Raw genomic sequence first — 20,267 nt, 5'->3', positions numbered from 1 at the left:
ATGGTTGAAAATTTAATAACTAATAAGTAAAAGCCGATAACAAATTGTAATATCTAAAAAGGAGAGAGGTGAATTAGTTTTTTAAATTATTAAACATATGAAATGATAAAAAAATAGATCTTTAAATTCTGTTGGAGTCCATTATACTAACTCTTATTTTAAATTACGTAGAAATGTAGCAAAATACAGTTTAACCCCAAGAGATTGGCCTAGTTGTAAAGACTTGAGACGGGAGTTGCTCCCTCTTAAACTCTCAGGTTCAAAATCTCTTGGGTGCTATCAATTCCTTTGAGGTTAGTTCATACGGAATATTTGCTCCGACTTCAAATGGAGCCTCTGCTAATGGATGATGGGTTTATGGTCCCTAAAATTAGTTAAAGTACGCGTAAACTGACCAAAACAATCTGATTATAAAAAGGAAAAAATACTCCTATAATTTTAACCGTCAGCCGGCTTAATAATTTAAAATTTTAACCGTCCGCCGACTTAAACTAATCCTCCGGCTCACAAGTAATTTTCTGAAGAGGTTTCGAACCATTCTCAAACATCAATTACGAATATTTCGATTTGTTCGGCTTGTTAGCATCCCAAACACACACACAGAGAGAGAGAGAGAGAGAGAGAGAGAGAGAGAGTTAAGGCTGTTCAGTGGCCAAGTACCCCACGGAAGATTTTACTCTTGAACTGCGAAGGAAATTGCATCTACAAATCGAAAGCCCAAATCGAAATTCAAATCTACTTTTTTCTTCCCCCAAGCAGATTTCTTCCTGCTGCTTATTTCTTCTACGGGTATGCCCTTCCTCATTTCTTTCGCTCTTTCAACCCTTTTCACTCCCTCCTCTACTGTTCTTTATATGAGGCTTTGATTCAATCTTAAAGGATATATCAAAATTGAACATCTTCTTGCAGTATAAAAGTGCAATCCTTACGCTCCTGTTTGTGATGTGATGTTTTTTTTCTGCTTGATTTCTTGCTGTTAGTCAACTGTGAGTGTACAGGATTTGGTATTTGAAAATGATTGAATTGGGTTTAACTCTGTTCCGCTGTTGATTTGGACTTTTGGAGTTTACCAAGTGCATAGTTTTGTAGGTTTGTTCTGTATATATGGACTTTCATTTTTCGCACTAGGGTTTCTGGGCTTTGATTTTTGGCACTAGGGTTTCTAGGGATTCATTGCACTAGGGCTTCCTTTAAATTGGGTCCTGTGTGGGGAGGAAAAATGGGGGATTTTTTGTGGTTTAAATGGTTATCAATCAGAGCATTACGGATGGGAATCAATTTCCAAATCCAGTCTTTGGATGGGTTTCTTTGGTTACCGATTTACAATTTTCTGATTCAGTTTTAGGATAAGTTTGACTTTGGGTACTTTTATAGACTTCGAGTTGGCAGTAGTACTGTGGTGATGATTGGCGACTCCAAAAATTATTGTACATGGGGTCGAGTTACTTAACGAACTTGTATACTTGGGAGCACTTATTCATCTATTCCAACAAACTACATGTCGCAAATCGAATAGAACTTCCAAACTTAAAAGTGAAAGAAACAAAAGGCATCATGCTCCTATTTTGCAAAAGTACGCAAATACATGAACTTTTATGTATCTACAATTGTGTTGTCCGAGGTTTATATTTTGGAATCATTGCATCATCTTTTTATTGTAGAATGTATAGCAGGGACGCAGCCTAACAAAGAAAACTCCCAATAATATCTCTATTGTTGTCGCACATTAAAAATCTGCACTACCAAATGTTAAGGATTAAAACGAATCTTGATGCATTCCCTTTATCTAATCAACACAACCTCTCATGATCTCATCACCCTAGTGCCAAGAATACCAATCAATCTTAATATTAGAACCCTCGCACTATGAGGCTGGGCGACCCCGCACAAGACCCTCATATGAGTTTGCCTGCATGTGCCAAGTTAGTTTCGGAAAATGGGTATGTGACTATGTGGGAGGGGTAACCTGGGTACGGACGTAATCTTTGCCTTCAATGCACTAATCTTTGTGTTCTATCATAGATGTTTATTAGGGTTGATAGTTTTGATGTGATTTTTTGCCTGTAGTTATGATGTGGTTTTTGGGCACTGTGGACTCAGAATTGACTTGGTCAACAATGTTGAAAACTCAAAATTGAATTCTCGAAGCATTGAACAGCACTATTGTGGATTGATTATTTGTTTGCTTTTAGATTTTTACTAACATCTGTTGGTTTTTTATACACGTCCGCATTTCTAGGTAGGTCAAGTCACTTGCCATAACAGTGGGAGAACATAGAGATTGGATAACTACTGGGATACAATCATGTTGAAACATTCTCCTAGTAGAAACCACAGGTCCAAAGGTTTCAAGGTCAAGCGTTTTCTTCGTATTTCTGTGTTGCTTGCTATTTGCTTTTGGTTGGTTTACCAAGTTAAGCATTCTCATGATAAGAAGAAGATATTGGATGAAAGCAATGCTAATATCTCAACAACAACGCATGATAATTATGAAATTATGAACTTCGGAAGAAAAGGTCTCCACCCTCGACTCGAGGAAACAACTAAGGAAAATGAGAAGCTTGATGAGGAAGAAGCAGAAGAAGAGGAAACTGGAGGAGAACAAGAAGACAATAAGCATGAAGAGGAAGAGCAAGAGCAAGAGCAAGAGCAAGAAGAAGACAAAGAAGATGAAGGGAGAGGAGGAGGAGATGATGAGATAGATGAACATGATCAAGAGAAATCTGAGGTGGAGGTAGAGGGTGAGGAGGATTCGACAGATGAGGGAAAAGACAGAGAAGAAGGCATTGAAAACGAAATTGATGAGAGGGATGTTGAAGATAAAGATAGTCAAAATGAAAATGAGAATCATGATGGGAGTAGTAGGAATGCACGTGAGGCACGAGAGGAACATTATAGGGCCGACGATGCTTCTAGTGCTGTAACTCATGATACTGAAACTGCTGACACTGAAAATGAAAAAGGAGATTCAGGAAACTCAAGTGAGAATACTGATATGAACATTCAGGAAGAGGAAAATGTTGATGAGATTGTTTCCTCCAATTCCGAAAACTCTGATTTGAATTCTAAAATGACGACAGACTCCGACAACAATAACTCCATGGAAGAGAATTTAGAAAGTGATAATTTATCAGTGCAAAAAGGAACTGAAGGTCAAAATGCTACCAGTGATAAATCTTCTGCAGCTTCAGACGACAGCCATTCTGATTCTAATTTAGTGACTTTGAACAAAAATGAAAATGCAGAAGTTGACACGGGAGATTCAAATTCTTCGACTACTTCAGAGGAAGATACCGATGCAACTCAGAACGAGAAGTCAGCAGTGGGTAATGGAATAGATGAAGAAGAAAGCTCAGGATCCTTCAAAACTGAGAATTCTGATGAAGTACTTGACCAAGATCCTGTAGATTTTTCTGATTCTAACATCCAGCTAGAGGAGAAGGATGCTCGTATGGATCTTGATACATTGCCCGAGATGACAACTGAAGGCGGCGAGAATGAAGATGCTGCGGCCGAATGAAAGTTTGATCAATGGTTTTTTGGTTTGGTCAAGTAGTAAAATTTTCTTTGTTTTTCCTTCGGAAACATTTCTGGTTTCTGGGGTTTTGTGGTTGATTTTGTCGAGTATATTGATTATTGTCTGCATAGTACGGTTTCAACTTTGCTTGCAAAACTGCAGGCAAGTTGAGAAGTGAAGGTTTGAAGTTTGTATAAAATAATTACCATATTACCTTAATGGCAGCTCTCTTTTTTTTGGTAAAATGGAAATGCATTGAAATTAAGAGTCTACAACAGTTCTAGGGTATACCACCCCTGATAAATCTGCGTGAAATACATCCGCAATACAATTAGGAAAATAAAGATAAACATAACCGAGACCGGAGCATTCTTTGACAACGCATTTGCACACCGGTTAGCTTCTCGAAAGACATGTTTGATAGACACTGCTTCAAACTCCTCCATAAGAAACCTGCAATCAAGTAAGATATTACCAAGCGGGTGATTAACCATTTCTTGATTTTGAAGCAGTTGGATAACACCCAAAGCATCCGTCTCTACTTCCAGATTCAACACATGTTCCTCCCTTGCAAAATTAAGCCCATCTCGTAAGGCCCAAAGTTCGGCCATGAGGCTAGAATTTGCAAGAAGATTTCTGTCAAAAACCCCCAACCATCTGCCATTGGAATCTCGAAGGAGTCCTCCCGTGGACGCCATTCCTGTTGTTGGATTAAGTGCTCCATCCGTGTTAGTTTAACAAAAGTAGCCTTAGGAGGAATCCAACCAACTGTATCCTCGTTCCGTCGGCTACTGTGCTATGCAGGCACCAAAAGAAACCACTCCAGAGCTGTATTTCTTATGGTGGAAGCAATGATCGTTGGGGTAAGTCGACTCGAGTTGGAGTTCGGTTCGAAGAGATGTTGGTTCCTGTCATTCCAAATGTGCCAAATGGCAAAAAGGAAAATGATTTGCCAAGGAGTACCTGTAGGATCAGTGTTTGTTTTTTGAATTACAATGAATCCACTCATATGGGTTATCACCAGATATAGATAAGGGAAAAGAAAGAGCAGATCAAATGGCTGAGGCACGAATAAAATCGCGAAGAGTGTGACAAGTGGTTTCAGGCGTTGAGGGGCACCACTCACAGTAAGGAGTATTAGAAATGTGGCGGATGGACAAGTTATTGCGGGTGGAAAGTCGTTCCTGGACGACGAGCCAAACGAAATGTTGAATTCGGTAAGTGCAAGGGAGACGCCAAATCCATCTCCAGTAGATGGTGGGCGAATCAGATGAATCGAGAAGGGAATGTGCCGATTTGCTGCTGAAATCTCCCGAAGATGTGAGGTTCCAGATAGTATGATCAGCCGAGGGATTGAAACATTGGAAAGTATGCTTTTGGATAGACACCAACAAAGGAAGGACAAAGGAGATCGATTTTATTGAAATGACGGACATGGTTAGTCCAACATTCACGCACTTTTAGCTTGTTCTCATTACGGTTGAGAGGTCCCTCAATGCGAAGCCGGAGGGCTCCCTCACCCGTCCGATTATCCATCCAGAAAGAGGTAGAAGAACCATTACCCAGCCGGATGCGGGTATCTTGTCATAAAGTGGGAAGCCCGCTGTGATACCTCTCCAAGTGGAGCAACTCCTAGTGGTTGTTTTGTAACGGGATTTAAGGACACAGAACCAAAGTGAATTGTTCTTTGAAAGTTTCCAGTTGAGTTTTGCCATTGCTACCAGATTGGTACTTCTCGATTTTCTAAGACCAAGACCCCCCAAATTTTTTGGTTTTGTAACCCTAGCTATCCCAACCGACAGCATGAATCTTTCTACGACTAGAACTGGAGCACCAAAGAAAGTTTCTACTGAGTTGGTCAATCTTCGATCTTGGTGACTGCAACGGGAAGGAGGTTACAATGCATAACATGAGCCGGAATAGATTCAATAACCGACTTATTCAATCAAGGAAGATCTACCCGCAAGCGAAAGGTGTTATGCCTTCCAGCCCGAGAGCCTCGTAGACTCGATTTTCTCAATGATGAACCAAAAGGATTGTTTAGACGGACGGGACTGGTGAAAGGGGCAACCAAGATAGGTACCAAAGGAAGACGCACACGGGAACCCAAGGCTAGAGGAAAGTTCGTTACGGGTATCAACCGGCGTGTTTTTTGAGAAAAGAACTTTTGATTTAGTCAAACTCACTTTAAGACCCGGGAGAGAGAGAGAGAGAGAGAAGGGATCCTCTTACCTGGGAGATGTGGTTCTATATTTATAGGCAAACCTTAGATTAGAGTGACAAACAAGTCTTTTGCTTCCCCCACGTGCACCGTGCTCTTTGGCTGACGTCATTTGTCAAAATCATTAATGAACGCTACTATTTACAAGGTTTGCAGAGCCGCATCAGTCAATGTCAGAAACGTCACATCAGACAGAAACGTCACACCATGTCAGGATAGTCACATCGTTCTGACTTAGCAAACCACTGAATGACCGTAGACGAGCATCCTGACTGCAAAGCCTGGCGGTTTCCGAACAAACACATCTTCCGAATCATAAACTACCGAATAACGTACCACCGAGCGTTCAACACAGAAAGTGCAGAAGATAAGATAACCCTCGGTGAAGACCGTAAGGGGATGATAACGTTCGGCGGAGCAGAGCAAGTTAAACTGAGCGTCGAAAGAGTCCTTACAGATCGACTGGGACAACCGCAAGGTGAAGTGCCGTTCACCGTTATCCGAACCATTTGAACCTTCCGCCACATGGACTTGTCGGCCCACTACAGGTTGCCTCCGCAAAGAGGTCGAGCTCGTCAACAAAGAATAAGTGTGAAAGCAAAGGACCTCCTCTCGAGGTCTTAATGGGTGACCACGATTTGTTATCACAAGCTAAAGTGATTTGGACAGAGAGGTATTTCATGCACATGATGAAGATGTAGGGGGACAAAGGATCCCCTTGCCGAATACCTCTCGAAGGGCAAAAAGTTTCGGTTATATTGCCATTCAGGAGGGATAGACATGGAAGAGGAAGACACAACCGACATGATCAGATTAATCTAAAGTGGGGGAAGATTAAAAAAAAATTTCACCGTGTGAATGAAACTCCATTCCAGCCTATCATACGCCTTCTCCAAATCTAGTTTGATCACCATTTGGCCTTTAGCTCCTTTCAAAACATTAAAGGGGTGGATAACCTTTTGAACAACGATAATGTTATCCAATCCACTACGGGCAGGGAGAAAACTAGATTGGAGAGGGCTAATAAGATCACACAAAATAGGCCGAATACGCTTCACCAGAATTTTAGTGATCAACTTTAGGATAGTGTTACAAAGACTGATTGGCCTGAGTTGGCCAACTTTTTCAGCATTCCTAATCTTAGGAATGAGGCACAAGAAGGTGTGGTTGATAACAGATGGAATTTTACCTGAATAAAAAACATCGGTCACAAATTGATGAATGGAGGGAGCCAGAATGTCCCACGTTTTTTTAAAAAACCCCGGGTGCAAACTGTCTGGGCCAGGCGCTTTCCAAGGCTTAAAAGTCCAGAGGTCGGACTTCCATAATTTCAGTCAAAGAGGGAATGGAGCAAAGGCTATGATGGGTAACAGAATCCATCATCTCTCTCTCTCTCTCTCTCTCTCTCTCTCTCAGATGTTTTCACGCCTGTGTTCGTAGTCACAAGCGAATTATGTGACTTGGCTCCAACCTATCATCTCCCACGTGTCATAGATTTTGAGCAAGTCCAAGACAGTTAAAGACTGGACGTCTCAATTTGTTATTGATCCTAATAATGATGTAGAATTATGAAGAAATTAAATAGGCATCCTCTTTAGAGGACTTATTTAGGTACCCATCCTCATCCTGGTGGATTTGAAAACTTTTGTTTTCATCCTTAAATTGGTTTAATGGTCCATTTTGCCCTTATTAATTAATTCTCTCTCTCTCTCTCTCTCTCTCTCTCTCTCTCTCTCTCTCTCTCTCTCTCTCTCAATCAATCAATTATTCCTAACCCTAACAAATGCAACCCATAGCCATGGCCGCCGGATAGACCCTTCGTTACCATGAAAGTTCATGGTAAATTATCAACAATTTCATGGTAAATTTGCAAAAATATTTCATGATAATACATGGCGCATTTTGATGCAAAATAAAAATAAAAACCACACATTCAAAATCGACCATATTTATCATGAAAAAATTCTGCAAAATTTCCATGAAATACTCAAACCACATATTCAAATCGATCACATGTATCATGAATTATTTATGGACACAAATTTGAGATTCAACTACGACAACTATTTCATGACAAAATTATGCAAATTTACCATATTTTATCATTACATATTTCAACACAAAATTAGTCAAACCACACATTCAAATCAAATTGTCCATACTTATCATGAATAATTTCCACAAAATTACTATGAAATTTGAAGCTCAACACCATTTCATGATTTATTTTACCAAATCTACCAATGGACAAAAATTTGTAGATAATTTTTTTTTTTTTTTGCAAATCTATGACAACTTCACCGATAAGCACTTCTTTGCCAGTGAGATCGTCCACGACCCCATCAACGATATCTCTGATGACCTAACTGTCCCGTTCGCCCTGCCGTCGGCTACCGCTAGTGATGAACAACGACTGGGTATAAAGGAGGAAGATCTGCACCCCAAGCACGTCTCGATCTACCCTATCAAAAACGTGATGCCCTTCCACATGTTGTTGGACTACTTTTGGGGCTAACAAGTAGCACCTGATCACTCATGGGACTACACTTGCACCAGACTGTTTGGGCAGTAGCGGAGCTAGGAATCCCATTTAGAAGGGGCATCATTTTAAAATCACAATAAAATTTAACGAAGAAATATTGAGCAAAAATATTTAAGTATTCTTTAATAGGCACAATAGCTTGTAGCCTAATGTATTCAAAAGATTCAAAATATAAGCACAAAAGATAAAAAATACTAGCAATTTGCTATTTGCCCCTCTGAAGCAAGTATTTAATTCTTTAAGTGGTCCATTAATTTGGTTGAAAACACATGAAAAAAAAAAAAAACAATAAGCCCTACTCACAAAATTTCCAATTTCTCTAACACTTTTTATGCAGGTGTACCAAAAAACAAAGTGTAAGGGATAAAATTCCGGGGAGGGGGCACGTGACCCTCCTGGTCACATGTTGGCTTCGCCCCTGCGTCTGGGTTTTGTTAAATATTGCGGATGGAATTCAATGGGATTCACCAGTATCTAGCCCCTCCATCTTGACCCGCCACTAATAAATTCTTGAAAACCACAGTTCAAACGGCGTCTATGGAGATTCAATTGAACGGTAGCCGCGATGGGATACAGACGGTGAGGGGCGACAATGATGGGGCCGGCGAGGGTTTCCGAAGGAAGGAGAGAGAGAGAGAGAGAGAGGGGTGATTAATTAGGCTATATAGAAAAATGGGTAGAAGGGTATTGTTGGATTTTTTTTCAAATTTCAGGATGAGAACATAATAATTTAAACCACTAATAAGAATGGAGAATTAAGTATCTTTGGGGGGACAGGACCCCTATATAACCTATTTAACTCCCCCTTTAATTAATCGCTGACCTTCAACACGTGATTGGAATTATTGCACCAATGTGTGAAAATAACTGCAAACAATTCCATTGTAAGATAATCAGAAAAGCAATTATGATTGGAACATGGTTAGGGTAAAACACCCCTAAAAATTAGTGTATCTTATGCCTTTTTGTATTTTGACCCACAAAAATTCAAAAATCAGTACGAAATTTTGTTATTGAACACCAAACAAACGGTATATTGGATTACAAAAATTCACAAAGAACATCACAAAAATTCATAACTTTGAGGCGTCTTTTTTTACCTTGTGCTGTCTTTTTTTACTACAAAATTCATAAACACCGCTAAATTCGTAAAGCACGACGATAATTCGTAAAATTAAGTAACAAAAAATCGTAAAATAAACCACAACAAAATTAATAGACAAAAATTCATAACTTTGAGGCGTCTTTTTTTACCTTGTGCCGTCTCTTTTTACTACAAAATTCATAAACACTGCTAAATTCGTAAAGCACGAAGATAATTCGTAAAATTAAGTAACAAAGAATCGTAAAATAAATTAAACCACTACAAAATTTATATCTCACGCCACAAACATTCATAAAATGAGTCAATAAATTGGTAAAGGGTTTACCATACACCAAAAAATAAAATGAGCCACAAAAACGCATAAGATGAGCCACAAAAATTCATAAAATGAGCAATAAAATTCGTACTACATACTATTCCGTGTGATACACTTAATTGAAATTCAATTTCCACCTCTAGAACACCAAAAACGGCATTCTTAGAGTGTCAATATATCCCTAATCAGCCATGACCAAATATTCTCTCTCTCTCTCTCTCTCTCTCTCTCTCTCTCTCTCTCTCTCTCTCTCTCTCTCTCTCTCTCTCTCTCTCTCTCTCTCTCTCTCTCTCTCTCTCTCATTAAAACACCAACTTTCAAAACTGCAGCCCTTCTCCAAAGTCAAAGCCTGGAGGAACAATAGAAGTTCCACATTCACTTGCTTGATTGATGAAACGATCAGCTAACCCATACCCATCAGGATTATTTGCACCTGGAGGATTCATACCGAAAATCGTCGAAGGCAGCATAGATTTTGAAGCTTCTTTTGCCAGCATAAGCTCATCAGCTCTCATGCTCACATTCTTCTTCAGCTCCTCTAGCGCCGCCACGTAGCGCTCCAGCTCGGCCAATCCTAAGTCGCCGACCGGCTCGTTCCACCAAAAACCACCACAATCTACCGCCTTCTGTTATATAGCTCAAGTTATACATCAAGACTCAAGTTATACCCTAGAGCTCTTTTTTACTGTAATTAATATTTTATATACTCACGAGTCACAACTGTGACACTATGATTCATATACAATTAATTCATATCATTTGATACCACTATCCATATACTTAACTAGTAGCGGATCCAGAATTTTGATCCGAGAGACCTTTGCTTAATAGACTTTTTTTTTTCCGGACATATACGTATTATATCATAAATTTTTTGTTTTCCAATACGTTGCATTTACACATTAAAATGATCCTATCCTAATGTAGTTGAAAGTATACCAATCATTTTTTTTTCTTTAGACTACTTCAACAAGTCACGTGCTTATTTTTTATTTATGAAAGAAATTGAGAAATGAGAATGTAAATTTTTTTATTAAATCAAACCAAAATTATTAAGATTATAAGTAGTTATATACTAATAATTATCGATAATATTCAAAAATCAAGTATATACAAGTACCAATATAGCTCCGCCCCTGTACGATTACGTGTTCCGACAGGGGCAAATTTAAAACAAAATACGCATCTGGATTGTCATTTTGACACTCCAAAAATTGATTGAGAGGCTCCAAAACTGAACTGTGTTAATACACAAAACAACCTCGTTTTGGAGCTTCTCCATCAATTTTTAAAATGCTAAAATCAATTTCCATTCTATATATGGTGGGTTCAGATTTCTCTCTCGTTTGGAATAGACACAGATTTCCATAATAAAATGATTGAGGAAGAAGATAGAAGGAATTCTTTCCATAAAAATTATGGCCTTTTCCTTAATTTTTTTTTTGTTACTTTGTGTAACAAATCAAAATTTTCAATTCTTAAAAAGAAAGGAAAAAAACTTGTCACACACAAACCAAACCAAATTTCTGAAATAGGTATTTCTTTAAATTTATAGCCCAATCAGGTAATCGTAACCAATTGAACATGCACTTTGGTTTAATGGTCGTGGTTTATATTTGTGCATAGTTCTAGCAATTCTCTATAAATAAATAAATAAAAAACATGAAAACAAGTTTAATACCTCGGTTAGAGTAAAACGAGAGACTAAAAAACGAAAACGGATGAATTGGATTTCGAAATGTTACGAACCTTGGACTCCACAATCACGGCGCTCCGCCTCTTCTCCGCCTCCAGCTCCTTCGAAACCAAATCATAATGCTGATTAAACTCCTCCTCCGACGCCCGGTGACCACCACCGGCAGCCGGCATCGACGCCACGATGGCGTCAGCGGTGGGATTGTTTCCGGCGAGGTAACGGCCGATAACAGCATCGACGCTGGTGTGCCCAAACGCAAACGTTCGTTTCCCGGGGGACCTGACAATAATGGCCACTTCGGCGCCGCTCAGGATACACAGCTCGGCCGCCTTCTTGAACAAGCCGGTGCGCCGCTTGGAGAAGGTGACCTGCCGGTTGCTTATGTTCTCGATTTTCTTGATTTCGATTTTCTGGCGGCCTTGGGTGGTTTTGGTCTTCTTATTAGCATTGCTGGTCATTCTGACAATAATGTGTTTGGAAGGAGAGAAAATCGATGGGAAAATTAACTTGGGTTTGGAGAAGATTAATTGAGTCTATTTAACTAGTTCAAGGATTTATAATAGGAGAGATGTTTCATTTTTGGAAAGTTCACTAAATATTGCCTGTTAAGGATCCTTGATTTTAAGTCGACTAGCATTGAAGTAATAAAGACTGTTATTTTTTTTCATTTTTGAAGTAATAAAGAATGTTATTTTTTTCATTTTAGACAGTGTGTGATATTCGAAAAAATATCAAGAAAACTATGTTTCGTAAATTAATAGTTTACGTAGTATCAATCGACTAAGAGTCTAAGAGTAATGATTTTCGTGCTATCTTTTTAATTTGATAAATGCACTCCATTTGCACTAGATTAGTGTAAATAAATTCCCCGGAGGGGGAGAGAAAAAAAAAAAGAAAGGAAAAGGAGCAAAAGGGCACGTGGCAACTAATTTTCCCAATTTTGTGATTTCTAAAACTTGGAAACAGATTTGGTTGCCTTATTGGGAATGAAAATTGTCAAAGTAGGAAGAATCAATCAATGCAATTATGGGAACATTGCTGAACAAATACAATTATAGGAAATAGAATCGCGGCCATGATTCTCCACTTTTTTTTTTTTTTTCCCCCTTATACATATTTAAATTGGGGAGCCCGATAATGCCATGATTCCTTAGAATTCACCAAGAGTTTGTTTGATAATTTAAATTCAGCACTTAAAATTGAATCAATTAAGTAATAAGTGATTCAGTTGGTTTGATAACGACGTTATACATTGTTTAACAAATTAAGTGCTATTTAAAATATATGCTAAAAAGTTGAAAAAAATTTAGTAGCTTTGAACTATTTAATTCTGACTGAATTTTTGTGTACTTGCATTTAATCACCACTACCACTCCAAAAACCGCTCCACCACCACCACCACCACTATATCACCTCCACTCCCCTATCACTCTATCACCGCCACTCCCCTATCACTCTATCACCATCACTCCACCACCACCGTCGCCACTATATCACCGCCACTCCCCTATCCCTCCATCCCCACCACCACCATTACCACACTACCACCACCACTACAACACCGTCGCCACCGTCACCACCACAATGCCACTATTGCATAACTATCACCCCACCGGCACCACTCATTGTCACCATTACACCATCACTCCACTGCCGCCGCCACCATTCACTGCTATCGTTACATCACCATCACTCCACCACCAGCATTACACCACTATCGCCAGCACTCCAACACCACCACCACTCCACCACCGCCACCGCCACAATCACCATTCCACCATTATTATAAGTACATTGTGACCATTAGTAAATTAAGAGAGAATCGAAACTAAAATTAATTTATCATTTTTTTAATTCAGTACTTAATCGGCTCGTTTGGATGCGGGATTAAATTTGGAGGTGTTATGTAATAAGGGGGGATTAGATAGTAGGGGGTATTGGATAGTAAGGGATGGCCCACATTGATGTGATGTTTATGGAGGGGGTATTAAATAGTAGGTTGTTTGGATGAGGTATTAGAGAAAGGGGATTAAGTAATACTTTGTTTGGATAGAGGATTAATAGGGGGTATAAGGAATGGTGGATGATGTAAAAAGCTGTCAAATGACCCTTTTGCCCTTGTGCAGTCCGAAACTTAATTATATATTTTGTTATATATATCATTTAAAATATAATTAATATTTCACACTTTAAGCCGTAGTATTTAATTTGTCTAACAAATGTACACATTTAATAATATTAGAAAATAAAAAAGTCAGTTATAATTTGATAAAATTCGTTTTTTTTTTAAATTCTGGTTTTTTTTTTGTTTTTTTTTTTTATGAAAAAATACATTGTTTGGTAGTTGGAGTCCAACAATTTTGTTAGGTGAAATCCCATGTGACCAACATATTTTTTTGGTCAAAATGTGCCTAACTAATTAAGTTGGTAAATTTTTTCCTTATAAATTGTTCCAATGTCTCTTCTTCTTATTTCACATCTCATATTGATTGAGGAAAAAAGTTTTTCATTTCGTTGGTCAATCATATTGATGGCACAGCGAATTTGGACCGAGGTGGAGGAAGAAACGTTACTTTCCAAGCTTACGATCCTTGTAGATCAAGGAATGTGGAATGGCAAGCCCAGTGAGTGCCAAACCGCATACTTGGAATATCTCCAAAATCAAATACAATCTTCTTTTCCTGAAGCAGGTATCGAACCAAATCATATCCTGGGGAAGATGAAGTATTGGAAACGGGATTTTTTCTACGTAACCGAAATACTTCACCGTCCTGGATTTGGGTGGGATTCAAATGAAAACAAAGTTGTGGCAGAATATGAAGTTTGGGAGGAATTAATCCGAGTAAGTAAATATTATATAAAGGCTTGTTCAATAAATTGAATTTTATAGGAAGTCTTGTTTACTAAATTTTCTTAAATGTTTTTCCTTACTTTATGTAGGATCGGCCACAAGTGAGACTTTATCGGGACAGGCAAATTCCCAAATTCAATCAATTGGGCCTTATTTTCGGTCGTCGGGAAAACTAGATGGTCGAAGTTGAAGACATGTGTTTGAAGAATAAATTTGTAGTTGTCAAATAAATGGATTTGCCTTTTCATGGCTTCCTAATTTGTTTGATGTATGTGTGTGAGAGTGTATTTCTATTGTTCATCTGTATTGTATCATGTTTTGAAGTGAGGTGAATTTTCGAACCAGCGAATATTTCATCATAGCCATGCGTTACTTTTGAACCGAATAATCGAACCAATATATAATCACGTGATTTAGGAAATAAAACGTACAACTTACGAAATTCTTACAACTTATACAGTCTTTCCCAACCTAATTCGTCCGAATTTGTGAAATAGAACTTACAACTTCATTCCGAACCAGAAAACAGATGTGCCAATAAAATACAACATACGAAACCTAATAAAAAAGTTACAACAAAGTATGTTGTTAGACTAGTTTTATGTTGAACTTCCAAAGCACTCGTGGATGTCGAAGCACCGTCACTTGATTGATGTTGGGTTTGAGCCAACTGTATGTCTTGAATGAGCCGGTATCTTTCCTCATGAAATGCTAACAATGCTTCTTCCGCTTCGTCTAATGTGTTGTACTTTTTCTTCAAGTTCCCCGCGTATCCATTAACTTGCAATTCCGCGGCCGCCCAACTTGTATATATTCCCGGTTTATGGCCAACGAAAACCACCCAAAACTTATCTTTATCTTGACTTCCCATCGAAAATCTATTTGGATACAACAATTAGAATATTTAAATGTGAAACAATACTAATAGTATGCTTAGAAATTCTATTTGGCTCAGATATATTTTACCGGCATATAGTACACTATTTGGCTACAAGTTATGTTGCCGAACGGTGATTGAACCGCTGACCCTCATAACTTGTCTCGCCAAGATAAAGTGACATGCCTTCCAATGTCTTTTTTATATCATCATGGCCTAAGTGTAAGAAGAAGAAGCCGAAAAACTGTCTCAAAACATGGCACAAAATAGCCGTAAAGTATGCTAAAAAGAAGCCTAGAAACAGGAACCAAACATGGCCATAAACCACCAAAAAACAGGCCAAAACAGCCTGCAACATAACCACCAAAAAATAGCCCAAAACAGCCTCAAAACCTATGCCAAAACGCACCAGCAGCAGGACACACTTAGGACACAGTTAGGACACAGCTTCAACACACCATGCCAAAACTCCATCATAACACAAGCCACACCTGCACATCCAACACCTGCTCCTCCCCTAAACACACACACACACCATACCATACCAAAACACCACCATTTATGACATTTGGCTCAGAAAAATTTCATCATAGCCACTACTTTACAACCTCACAAAAAATACCCAAGCTAACACATGGAACCATAGCTCAAATCCAGGAAAAAATAGCATTGTTCAAACCCAAATTCCAGACCTGCACAGAAATAGGAAAAACACCTGCACAGACCTGAGTGGCCAGTAAAACCTATGCCAAAGCATGGCAAAACAATGTGACAACAAAACAGCCTCAAAATAGCAGCAGCAGTTACAAAATGGAACAACAGTCCAGAAACTGGACAGATGAGCAACAAAACTACATAACAACAAAACTGGACAGATGAGCAGAAAACAGGCAACAAAACTATATGCACCTGCTACACACACACACACACACACACACACACACACACACACACACACACACAACACCCCCTCCAAAACTGCACAACCAGAACATAATAAAACTACAGAACCAAAACATAACAAAACTGCAGAACCAGAACAGATCAAAACTAGAATATCAGAACAGAACACAACTGCAGAACCTGAACAGAACACAACTGCAGAAACCATTTAACTCCCAAACTGGATAGAGCAGAAATCATAGCAGGCTCAGGAAATTACTAAGAAACGCACGAGGGTACGCATGGCTGCAACCACAAGTTGCCCCGCCAAGGCACTACCTTCATTTACTTTGTCATTTTATCATCATTGCCCTATTAAGAACCACTTAGAACCATTGGAATTCAGAATAGCCAACTGAACATAGCATAAACAACATGCTTAAAACTGAACAGAGCGAAAATTTGGACACGCATACACTCTCTGCACCTGCTACACACACACTACACCCCCTCCAAAAGTGCAGAACCAGAACATAACAAACTGCAGAACCAGAACAGATCAAAACTGCAGACCCAGAAGAGAACATAACTGCAGAAACCATTCAGAACACAACTGCTACAGAAACACACACATAATCCCCCTTCACAATACCCCATCCAAACAGGCCCCAAGTATTCAGAAGAATGAATGGATGCCATTGGCTCAGAACAATTTCATCATCGCCACCATTAACCCTCATTAATATAGTGCAAGTACAGTTAAGTGATTCAAACATTAGGCTCAGAAAAATATCATCATAGCCACCAACATAGCCAGCAGTTATGTAATCGATGTGGGCTCAAGCAATTAATGAAAAACTATTGGATGTTACTCATGGCTGCAACTAAGGTTACCCCGCCAAGGTAACTACCATCTTTACCATTTTTAATTTATTCATCATCGCCCTATTTGTAGTACACAATCAACGAAACCCTGTCATGCAAAGATATTATCAATTACAAAACAATCTTAATAATAACAGACCCACATTATCATAATATGACATAACATACATACGATAACAACATTCGAGTACATCACCAGATAGGATACAAATTAGTGCATCATACATTGTTCTTAGTTTACCACCTATGAATTTCTATTGTTCATAGACATTACAAATTAACAAATGGCCTAATTTGTACGACGATAACGTGCAGCCACTTCAAAAAAAGTGGGTCAAGTACCAATCTTGCTTATAATGGTACTTAAGCCACTTCAAAAAGGGCACTACTATTGCCACTAGATTGGACCATACACCTCACCGGCGAGGATGGCCTCCACCAAAGCTTGTCTCTCTTCGGGCTTCGTGCCATAGAAGTCGTCAACCCTCTCTTCGGATTGAACGATTATGGCACTTAGCTTGAACTTCTCCGCCAAGGTGATATCAAGCTTTGACAATTCCTCTTTGACCATCGTGCGTCGTGCGGATAGCTCTTTCTCGTATCCGAAGGAATTGGCCAATTTCTCCACATGCCCATTGGTTGATTTCAAGAAATTGTCCATGCTCGCATATATGGATAACTCCGCTTCACCCATTCTTGTCCTCTTCCTCCCCTTTGGGGCTCCAGCATTGGCCGCTGGCATTGAGCCACGGGGAGTGGACGTGGGGAGTGATGCATGAGGTGTGAATGCTTGAGGAGTTGTGGGAGTTGTGGGAGTTACGGGAGTTGTGGGAGTGTTGGGGAGATGCACGTCGTAGTCAGTGAATAGAGCTTCATAGAAGTCATTAGAGTTGTGTGGTTCCGCATTTTCGTTGGCAACTTCCGGGCGCGCCATTTCGTCATAATCTTCTGCACCCACCCCCGTAGCCCTATCCTTGCCAAATAATCTTTGCCAATCCTCAAAGTAAGGGAAAGACTTCCCGTACAAGCCTTTGACCTTTTTTGGAAAGGCCTACACAAATATTGGCACTTTTAGTAAGGCATTCTCATGCCTTAATATTCAATTAAAGCATTGGAATTGAAAATTGGGAGTTACCTTTTCGTACGCATCCCAAACAGGTTGCTCCACGTCAATGCGATTGTTAACAGCATCCCACCCAAAACCACTTAGGGCTATAAGGTCAACTAATCTAGCCCATATGGTTTTCCAATGCTTGACCTTTGAGTCAATGTGGGGGTTTGCTTGAAGGGTGGACCCCGGAAGCACTTTTTGTAACTCCTTTTGCAAGTGGGTGAAGTAACCCGTTCGGAAGCCATTCTCAGACTTCCACTTATCCCCTTCTTCATTCAACATGCACTTCATTAGTGCATCCTCCTCAACTTTTCTCCAACTCCTACGTTTTTGCTTGGACGGCCCTTCCACGTCCACTACTTCGACTTCATTAGTAGTCATTACTGTACATGCATTTAAATATGTGCAAGTATTGTAAAAGTAAGACTTTAAACAAAAGTTATGAATAGAGCATGAAAAACAATAGTACGTTACAAGTTGTTCAACGACAAAAGTTACGAAAAAATTACAAATCGTACAATTACAATGTCAAACACAACGTCAAACACAACAAAATCAAATACAATCAAGGAAGGATGCCCTCCACTTGTCCCCCACCATTGGCTAACCATTGGTTATACATGGCTGCCGCAAGAGCATCCCTCCCTGCGGTCCACTCATTGGAACTCTCTACGGCACCAATGTGATCATCAACAGGGACATCGTTGATATGTGCTAGTTCCCACGCTGTGTACTCGTGTTCAATTGGATCGTTGGGCATCTCTCTCTTAATTAGGTTATGAAGAAGACAACATGCTGACACGATACGACATTGAGTCCTTATTGGGTAAAAGGAGGGAGATCTCAAAATTGCAAACCGCTTCTTGAGAACCCCAAAGCTTCTCTCAATGCAATTCCTAGCGGCGGAGTGTTTCATGTTGAAGAACTCCTCTTTGCTTGTTGGTAGATGACCTTGCCTCCAAATATTAATGTGGTATCGTTGGCCACGGTATGGTGCTAGAAAACCGTTCCCATTGGTATAGCCAGCATCAACAAGGTAATATTGTCCTGTAACGAATGGAAGACAACACATTGATGGGTGGATAATTGTAATGGAGTCAAACAAAACATCAACTTAGGATATGGAACATACCATGGGGGACTCTGAGACCGTGGGGTCTTTCCATGGCGTTCCCAAGGATTCTAGAGTCAGTGGCCGATCCTTCCCAACCAGACAATACGTAAACAAATTTTAGATCCCGCGTACAAACACCTAAGACATTTGTAGAAATTTCACCCTTCCTCGACCTATATCTTGGCCTATCAACGGCCGGGGGATTTACTGGGACGTATGTCCCATCCAATGCTCCTAGACAATTCTAACAAATTTGGAAAAGATTATTAACGTAAGTGAATATGGCTAACTAGAGGAAAGCTTTAGAATGAAAAAAATTCGAACAATTGAACACGACTATACCTGAAACCAATTCCACCTAGTGTCTTGGTAGTTAGCAGGTATAGGCTCGGGCGTCACTAGAAGCATTCGGTGAAGGCGCAAGACAGCTTGGAGTACAGCATTGAAATGCCTACTTATTGTCTCAATAGACCTATAGAATGTAAATTTGGTACGCCTCTGCTTCGTATGGTGAGAGAGGACCCACAAGAATATTGCTACCCTCTCTTCAAGACATACGTTGCGTGAGTCCCCTAACCCAACACCTCGGACTAAACAACAAAGTCTTAAAAAAGTATACCTATTCACCCTCAATTGCTCGTGGCAGTCCACGTCATTACCCCGTACAAGCCTATTGATATTGTTTATGCGCGACTGGTAAAAGTCTGGATTCGGAGACAATTCCGGACGAGGCTCCGGACGGCGAAACGTGGAGGTGATGAACAAGTACAGACGAAAAACACCAATCACAGCATTCATAATGGCATGTAATGCCATGAACCCCTCTTGCTCTTCTCTTCTCCTTTTTTGTTTTTTGTTTAATCTTGCCATCCTAAAAAACACTTACAAGGTTTAAGGTTTGTAATATATTACTTATAGAATACTAGAATCACAATATTTATTGATGAATGAAAGCTAGATTACTTGTATCATTTCTTTGATAAGTACCACAATGTTTAGGACCTTTAAATAGGATAAAAATTGAACAGTCCTTTAAAAACATAAGACTATATAGTCACGTCACATATCCTAAAACATCCTGATCTAAACCTACTGTTAAAGAAAGACAAACTACACCAGGAAAAGCGAAAGTTAGGAGAGTTAAGGGAAC

General features: G+C 39.5%; 3 protein-coding genes and 1 long non-coding RNA gene across 5 annotated transcripts; 2 read left to right on the top strand and 2 right to left on the bottom strand.

The window, feature by feature from the left end:
• Nucleotides 1–522: 522 nt before the first annotated feature.
• Nucleotides 523–3,762, top strand: LOC131327999 (uncharacterized). 2 transcript variants are annotated; one of them, XM_058361124.1, is made up of 2 exons: nucleotides 523–789; nucleotides 2,240–3,762. In XM_058361124.1, the coding sequence occupies exon 2, from the start codon at nucleotides 2,306–2,308 to the stop codon at nucleotides 3,518–3,520; it is 1,215 nt and encodes a 404-aa protein (XP_058217107.1). In that variant the 5' UTR covers nucleotides 523–789; nucleotides 2,240–2,305; the 3' UTR covers nucleotides 3,521–3,762. The 2 variants fall into 2 exon arrangements, with proteins under 2 accessions (XP_058217107.1, XP_058217108.1); XM_058361125.1 differs by having other exon boundaries at nucleotides 584–789; nucleotides 2,244–3,762.
• Nucleotides 3,763–10,018: 6,256 nt separating this feature from the next.
• Nucleotides 10,019–11,875, bottom strand: LOC131327576 (agamous-like MADS-box protein AGL62). Its single transcript, XM_058360728.1, has 2 exons — nucleotides 11,451–11,875; nucleotides 10,019–10,327 (listed from the first exon to the last, which is right to left on the bottom strand). The coding sequence occupies exons 1-2, from the start codon at nucleotides 11,853–11,855 to the stop codon at nucleotides 10,019–10,021; spliced, it is 714 nt and encodes a 237-aa protein (XP_058216711.1). The 5' UTR covers nucleotides 11,856–11,875.
• Nucleotides 11,876–14,085: 2,210 nt separating this feature from the next.
• LOC131328004 (uncharacterized) lies at nucleotides 14,086–14,647 on the top strand. Its single transcript, XR_009200325.1, has 2 exons — nucleotides 14,086–14,239; nucleotides 14,338–14,647. It is a non-coding gene; the product is annotated as an uncharacterized LOC131328004 (long non-coding RNA).
• Nucleotides 14,648–18,568: 3,921 nt separating this feature from the next.
• On the bottom strand, nucleotides 18,569–19,933 carry LOC131327575 (uncharacterized). The gene is made up of 4 exons (XM_058360727.1): nucleotides 19,737–19,933; nucleotides 19,460–19,589; nucleotides 19,136–19,361; nucleotides 18,569–19,050 (listed from the first exon to the last, which is right to left on the bottom strand). The coding sequence occupies exons 1-4, from the start codon at nucleotides 19,931–19,933 to the stop codon at nucleotides 18,569–18,571; spliced, it is 1,035 nt and encodes a 344-aa protein (XP_058216710.1).
• Nucleotides 19,934–20,267: the final 334 nt, after the last annotated feature.

Source organism: Rhododendron vialii, chromosome 5a (assembly GCF_030253575.1).
Source record: "Rhododendron vialii isolate Sample 1 chromosome 5a, ASM3025357v1".
Taxonomy (NCBI): Eukaryota; Viridiplantae; Streptophyta; class Magnoliopsida; order Ericales; family Ericaceae; genus Rhododendron; species Rhododendron vialii.
This window is presented reverse-complemented; position numbering and strand designations above follow the sequence as displayed.